At 38.2% G+C, this 8,276-nt stretch overlaps 1 protein-coding gene across 1 annotated transcript in view; it reads left to right on the top strand.

The window, feature by feature from the left end:
- Positions 1-8,276, top strand: part of LOC110028388 (phospholipase D zeta 1) — a 53,346-nt gene that overhangs the window by 23,823 nt on the left and 21,247 nt on the right. The window contains exon 5 of the mRNA XM_020730221.1: positions 6,458-6,631. Within this exon, the coding sequence (XP_020585880.1) occupies positions 6,458-6,631 (174 nt within the window). The remainder of the gene's footprint in view (positions 1-6,457; positions 6,632-8,276) is intronic.

Raw genomic sequence — 8,276 nt, forward strand, 5'->3', positions numbered from 1 at the left:
TGGCTGGTGGCTGGAGTTGTAGGACAATAACAAGAGTGTTGTCCGGTGGTTCCGACAACATGGAAAGGCGTTGGCGACAGTGAAAGGAGGGTTGTGGAGGATGGAAAATTGAGGGCAAATACTCATTCTAGAACAAGTTACAACCAGAACACCACTCGACCATGGAAGATCTCCACCTCAGACAAGCTATAGCGGGGGCACCGCCCGCCTTTGGATATATCCCTAGAAGGGAGAAATCAGGACGCCAATGGCTGTATTGAACGAAAATATGACAAAACCAAAAACCTAAACACAAATCAAATATAAAAGCCCTAGATAATTAGGATTGTGGCTGCTGTTGAAAGGAGGTGCCAAATAGACATAAAGAAGGTCGACTGACCTTCAATTCGTTATTTTGAATCGGCCCCAAGTTGCTGGGAGGTTTTCGCGCCTGGTCCAGTTCAAGGGAACAATTGTGGGACTTTAGCATAAGTCATGGCCTTGTGGCATGGATCACAGAAAGGTTCCATGAGGGAAGTTCTCAAGTCAGTCTCCCGGGGTTGGGGGAGCTTGGATCTCATTCTTCAAAGCTTTTGTGTCCTCATAGTTTGACGTTAGGTCAGTTAGATTGAAGGTTGTGGACCTACTGTGACTTCCCGGTAAGCCAATCCTGCAGGCGTTGCCGTTCCAAAGCACATCGTTGTAGAATAAGTATCGATATTCTTTTGACACAACTTGAGCTGGATATGGATGAGTATCTTCCCGAACCAAGTCTTGAGCCATCAAATCTGTAATTGACTTCTTCCACTCCTTGTACTTGTTCGAGTGTGTCTGGTAAACAAATAAGTAAGGAGGATTCAAATTTGTGATTAAATCTATGATAGGTTGAGCTACTTTCACTAGCAACCACTCAGAAGATGTCTCTTTTTCTTCTTTTATGGTAGGATTTGAATCCTATTGTAGAATTTTCTTCCTCATCAAGCTCCTATGATAATTTTTAAAGCTGTAGTTCATCAATGTCTTGGTATATTTCGGTGAATATACTGTTGAATTGAATGTAATATCTGAATAACTCCATATAACATTCCGAAAGCAGCTCACAAGCTTTTATCTTATTGAACCACTTTCAAGGGTAACCATCCAATAGGTGAATTGTTGGTCAGGATGTCTAGCAGCTTTGTCAACAGGGGTTGTCCCTTTTCGTGTATCTGCTTCTCAGACTCACCATATCCTACAATAGCTTCGATTAATCCAATCGGACTGTCACACCTCTACCAACCTCTATGGTAGGGTCAATCGTCGTGTGATAGAAGCTGACAATTTGGTCAGACCAACTTTCAGTAACACTCGTCTCTACTTTTATAATCATAACATAGTGGGTGATGAATTAGTCTAACTGGATCGCTGCAACATACGTGATGCATTGTATTTTATAAACATACTCGGAAGCATGAAAATTATATCATTTAAAACATTAAAATTATACATAGATGTTAAATCTAATTTAACAAAAATATACATACCTAAAAACGTATGTACGAAACTCCCAAAACTATTTTGCAAAAAATATACAAAGACACACCTAACTACTTGCCCCGGTGCTCGTTACCCCTACCTGGAAGGCAACAACGAAGAATGAGCAACAACAAGCTCAGATAAATAATCGGGGCTATCATAAGATCTTATACATGAAAAAGAAACGTGTATGCTCACATGAAACTATGCATGTCTACATACAAATCATAACATACTAGCCACATACATGTCGTATAAAAATCAAGTGTAATGTAACATGTAAGTCGTACACATGAAATTATAAATAAAAGCATGTTCATAATTTTTTATTATATGTAATCGGAGCAATGTCATTTCATAATAATATCATTAGTTTAATGTATAGGGTTCAAGTATTTTCATGTTCTTTCATCACGGGTCATCAACCCGCCAGAGTTCCATCCCCATTGATATAGACCATATAAACTATCGATAATGGTTGGACTTCCCCTAACAGAGCAGTTATCGACAACGCCCTTGATATCCACAGTTCCTAAACCTTTTGTCACCGCTTAATTCCTTCCCCTAACAGAGCAGTTATCGACAACGCCCTTGCTATCCACAGTTCCTAAACCTTTTGTCACTGCTTAATTCTAATGGTTCTCCCAGAGTTACATTCCCGTATAAATATCAGGAGTCAGAAATACTACATCCTTGTATAATGTACTTGCAAACACTCATGTAATAATCTACCCCCTAGCATTCCTTGTGACATTTAAATCATTATTATTGTATCAAGCATAAGACATTACATGCATCATAAACATGAAACATATAAAATGAATACCTAATCATCTGTATCATACCATAACATAACGTCATATGTATATAGCTTCTTATGTTCGTAAGAGAATTAAACATGCATTCATACATTCAATTGCAGATATTTATTTACAACATGCAGGAAATTCTAAATGCATCTGTGTCAAAATAGAAATCAATCTATAGAAGATTATTTTTCTTAAATTATTACAAGATTATTTTACCTGACTTGATAGAGCAACCTTACGACAAGTGCCCACATGCTCGTCTCGAGCTAGCAACCTTGTATAGACAACTTGGAGCTCGTAGACAACACATATATTCATAAAATTTAGCGCAAAACATGAATTAACCCAAAAAACAATATTAAATGCCAAAACATACCTTAAAAGGGTTTCTTGGCATAAATCTGACTTTCTGAATATATCAATTTCACTTTTCTTCATTCCTATCTCCTCGAACCTTACTCATCCTCACTGATTTCATGCTAAAAGAGTTTTAAAAGCTTGCAAAACTAATTACAACACTTCTAGTACAAAATTGGTGTTTCCGAGGATTATCAAATATGAGAAAAACGAGGCAAGTGTCAAAATAGAGGGGCGAGCAAGAAAATGAAAGTTTCAAATTTTGTGAAAGAGAGATTCACACTTATAGAGATTGCCCCAGAGCTCTAAATTGTGAGCTCAGAAAAACGAGGCAAGTGTCAAAATAGAGGGGCGAGTAAGAAAATGAAAGTTTCAAATTTTGTGCAAGAGAGATTCACACTTACAGAGATTGCCCCGGAGCTCTAAATTGTGAGCTCCAACTACCCAGTGCGTCGCTCGATTCGCTGCTACTCCCGTGAGAACTCCTCCAGGTGCGAGAAATAGAACAGGGAGAGGGGAAACGAGAGAGAGGAAAAGGGATCGGGAGAAGAAAATCGAGGCAAGGGATGCCCTATTCGACCTATCAATATGAATAAAAGTCGTGGATGTCAGTTAGCTATAGTAGCAGAGGATTAGGGAGAATTAATTAGTGATTAATTAGGTTAATTAAATATTAAACTTTGAAATTTTAATCTTCTAATCCTTTAACAATTCATGCATGGTGTTTTATATGGAATTGATCGATTTCATGCATGCATAGAATTTAGTAGAATTATTTCGATCGAATTTATGGAAATGAAAATTTTGGGATTCTGTTTCAATTGTGCCGAACTTTACCTATTTCTCAAAACTTCGGCATTACACAGGCTTTCCCTTGTGGGCTGATTTTGAATAACTAGCGCCTCTTCCTCTTTGACTTGAAGTTGAGGCTCATCCATGACCTCTTCATTTTCTGTGTCATTATTTATTTCTTAAACTGTTTCATGAGTAGTGAAAGAGATAATTCTCTTAAGTGTGCAATATGATTCAATATGCTCAAATTCGTGGCACTTTAAAACACTTTCTGTCTGAAACAGATTCGAGAAAGCTGACTGGCTTGCCATGTTCTCCACTCTGATTTAGTTTCTCTTCGGGCAGAGTCGGCTTGGATTCTCCACTGGATGTAGTTTTGCTACTCAATCCTGCGTTGAACTTTGCTTGTGAGGTGTGGTGGTCTTCCAGTAATGTTGTTTTTCTACTTTTGAAGCTAGGGTCTACGCTTCCTCTCTATAATGGTACATACTAACACTGCATCTCTTACTTCATCTTGAACCAGATAGTGATCTCGTCTTTTCCCTCATGTTGGCTTATGCGCTTCAAAATTTTCTACCAATATAACTCACTTTTCTTCAACTTGCTGGAAACTAGTTTCACCATTCTGTCTAGTTGGACGTCTTGGTACTCGAAGAAAAGTTCCACGGTCTGGGGACACTTGATCAACTCGTCTTGTTCTAAGTGACCGTTTAAATGTAGCAAATTCACTGTTACTTCAAAATTTTCGTTTATAAGATATTTCATGTCAAATCTTCAAGCTAGAGGTTCTTCATCCCTGACATCTGTATGGTGGAAGAGATTCACTCCGATCTAATAAGTTTTCATTGTAGCTACAGGTTACCCTTCACCCTTTCAGGTTGCCTCATCTCTAAGACGACAAACCTCTGTTGCAGTTGAAGAATTTCTTAGTTTTATAGAAGGTTCATGGACATTTCTTTGCGGATTTCTCATAAACGACATTGTGGTATTTTCTTCTATTCATGTCTCCGACAATTGTCTTTTCAGTGGCGTGTTTATGATTTGGGTGTAGATAGATGGAATAGAATGTATATTGATGATGTAGGGTTTGAATGACCGGTTCAAAAAATCAGCAAAGGAAAAAAAAATTGTGTAGAGATACGGTTGGTATTGGGGTGGGATGCTAGAAACCTTTGAATATGATTTAGAGTTAGGCTAGCTCTGATACCATGTACCGGAGTTAACCCAAATAATAATAGGAATACAAATTTTATTACTGAAAGTGAATATGCGATTACATTCACACACATTTGAAAAGGACATACAACAACAGATACAATCAAACACAACTAAATGTATTTGAAGTTGGTGGTTGGTTTGGTGAGTGGACGACATGAGGATGGTGAGGAGGCGCTGGATTGCTGTAGTAGGCGGAAGGCTAAGTTGCGGTGGGCTGCGGGACAACAAAGGTAGAGCTGTCCCGGGGCTGTGGCAGTGATGGGGGATGGATGGACAGTGAAGACGGGCGGCTGTAATGAGTGGCAGCAAGGTGGGAGGTGGTTGGAAGGGATGACAACAGGTGGAGAAGGTGGTGGCCGGCAGTAGGTGGAGAAGGTGGTGAGGCAGCAAGGTGGGAGGTGGTTGGAAGGGATGACAATAGGTGGAGAAGGCGGTGGCCGACAGTAGGTGGAGAAGGTGGTGGCTGCTGGTAGCTGGAGTTGCAGGAAGAAAACTGGACTGCTGTCCTATGGTTCCGACAGCGAGGAAAGGTGGCAACAGCAGTGAGGGGAGGGTTGTGGGTGGGAAGTCGAGGATAAATATTCCCTCAGGAGCGAGCTATAGCCGGAGCACCACTTGAGCCTTGGAAGAATATCACCACTTTAGATGACATACAGTCAAAGCACCTTCTGCCTTTGAATACAATCCTAGATGGGAGAAATCAGGACACTGACGACTGTCCTGAACATAAATACAACAAAAACCAGAAAACTAAACACATTAATCAAATATATAAATCCTAGATAATTAGGATTTGACTTATCATGAAAAGGAGACACCAAATCTACATAAGGATGACTGACCCTCAATTCACTATTCTGAACCGGTCCAAGATCGCTGGAAAGTTTCCGCGTCCGGTCTAGTTCCCGGGATTGGTCGCAGGATTGTAGCATAAGTCACCTCCCTGTGGCATGGATCGCGGAAAGTGTCCATGTGGGAAGCTCCCGTATCATTATCTATGAGCATGTGGATAACCTTATTTATAATTGTGCCCTTTTTCATTTTAAAAATTATTAGGAATTTTTGTAAAATCTTATAATAAAATGCTTCTTAACTAATAATTTTCTAAATTTTGTGTCCAGGTAAGTATCTTTTTGAGTATCTCAGGATGAACTGAAACCAGCATTAGATTTTTTGTTAGATTTTTTGTTAAAGTTTCAGTTTAAGAATATGAGCGGAACAAGAGCCAAGCTATTTCTTCTATCTTTACAATTTAAAGTTTGGAACTGAAATGAAGTTGTTCTAGTGACAAATCTCAAGCCTATCGAGGAAACTTGGTTCTTTTCTAGTTGGTTTTTGGATCAATCATGTTGAAATGGGTGATGATAGTAAGGGACTTTTGAGTAGTAGCCATGTTGCATTGCCCTTAGCCTTTTAAAGTAACGGCTTGAGCGCAACTCGCATTAAACAATGCAGTGAGAGTCTTAAAATAATTCTTATTACATCAGATATATCTTATACATTTTATAATGACAAAGCAATCCATGTACGCACTTTGAGTTCAGTTATGGAATATCATTTTATCATCCTGAACAAATATTTTTATCATTGATATATTCAGTTTATATATGATTAATGTGTTGGCATGTATTTTATTGATGTGCTCGTATGTTCTATTGTTCTTTTTCTTACATTATTTATTCTCTTCTTCATTTCGGTTTTATTTAAGCTATCTTCAAATTTTTATTGGAAAGCTGAAATTATCTAGTATTCTTTTTCTTCTGTTCTCTATGCTACTTTCATGGCAGGTCTGGGTTGTTCTTAAACCAGGATTCTTGGCCTTTCTAGGAGATCCATTTGATACAAAACCTTTAGACATAATTGTCTTTGATGTATTACCTCCTTCAGATGGAAATGAGGAGGGTCGAGTTCTTCTAGCTAAAGAGACTAAAGAACCAAATCCCTTGCGGTTTGGGTTTACAGTAAGTTTTAAACTTTTTTCATGTGTTCATTTTTGAAAAAAATTCTTATGTTTATTTTGTGTGCTGTTTTTTTGGATTGCATTTGAAAATTAGGTTTTTTCTTATATTTGTTATTTCATTCTTATATTGCTAGTAAGTTCCATTGTAGATTAATTTTTAAGCATTTTAAGACAATTTGCAAAATGTTGTATGTTGTACAACGGTGATTAGTGTTCCTCTCAAAAAGTCAAAAAACAATCTTTAGTGTATGATCAAACATTGGAGCATGGTTCATTTGAAGAATCGTCATTTTATCTATGCTATTTATTTTAATTATTTTGGCAGGGAACTTGAATTGTCAGGATGCATTTCTGGCAATCACACTCCACTTTTGGAAGACTATTGACAAGTCTGATTGATTTTCAGCTAATATGTAATTTCTATAATTTTGCTAATTTAGAGTTTGGCTTAAGTCATATAGCACCTTGGTAACTATGATTCATACGAAAAGATTTTATATTTTCATCAGTTTGCTTAGCATTAATTGGTATGGTATTTGAGCTGAGCATAAACGAAGCACAAATAGATTACCCTAAACTATGATGTTTTAAGATGCTTTAGCTCAAGCTAATGACATGTTATTTGCGGTTTAATAGTGCATAAATAATTAGGTAACTTTTATCTATATGAAAATTTTATGTAAAGATAAATGATAATGCAAGAGGGAGCAAGGATAGCACTATTGACCAAGTCCTTTTGTAACTCAAAAAAATTCCTTCAATTGTTCTATTGGCTATATCATTATTCACGTTTTGACGCGGGAGCTTATCACAAAAACTAAAAATGCAACAAAAACATATTGACCATGGAAATACTTATCAAGGGAGACATATCGAAAGAATCTCGTTTTTCTTTCTTATGCTTTATTTCTTGTTATACTTAATTCCTTGGTAGTTATTTTCTATATATGTGTTGTGTTAGGGTTTTGAAGTTTTGTGGTGTGTTTTGTATCTGGACAACTGCCTGCATCTATTTTTCCCTTCGAGGGTTGTATCCTAGGGTTCCAATTTGTGTTTCGGCTATATCTTGGTTTCCAGGTGGCGATTTATCCTTCCCCATTGCATCCCATAGCTCCACATCTTCCTTCCCTGCTGCAGCCACACAAAGGACAACAACTTTGCTATTTTTTTACCACAGTCTTCCCATTTTAGCTCTTCTTGCTCGCTGCCCCTGTTCCAGAGAGCCGAGCCTTGCTGTCTTGCAACCCTAACCTCGTTTTTTTTTAAATTTGCTTTCTTTCATGTTATCCTTAATTCCTTTGTAGTTATTTCCTATATATATCTTGTATTAGGGTTTGTACGTTTTTGGCGTGCTGTTTCTGGACAACTGCCTGCATCTCTTTCTCTTCGAGGGTTGTATCCCCGGATTCCAAGTAGTGTTTTGGCTACATCTTGGTTTCCAGGTTATTTATCTTTCTCCATTGCATCCTGCTACTCCACAACGTCCTTCCCTGCAGCATGCACCCTAAGGACAACAAATTTGCTATTTTTTTAACTGCAGTTTCCCCATTCCAGCTCTTCTTGCCCGCTGCCCCCGTTCCCAAGAGCCACCCCTTGCTGCCTTGTAGCGTCCCCTCCCCCCCCCCCCCTTTGGGGTCTTTTCTACC

This window comes from Phalaenopsis equestris, unplaced genomic scaffold (genome assembly GCF_001263595.1).
Source record: "Phalaenopsis equestris unplaced genomic scaffold, ASM126359v1 Scaffold000511, whole genome shotgun sequence".
Lineage (NCBI taxonomy): Eukaryota > Viridiplantae > Streptophyta > Magnoliopsida > Asparagales > Orchidaceae > Phalaenopsis > Phalaenopsis equestris.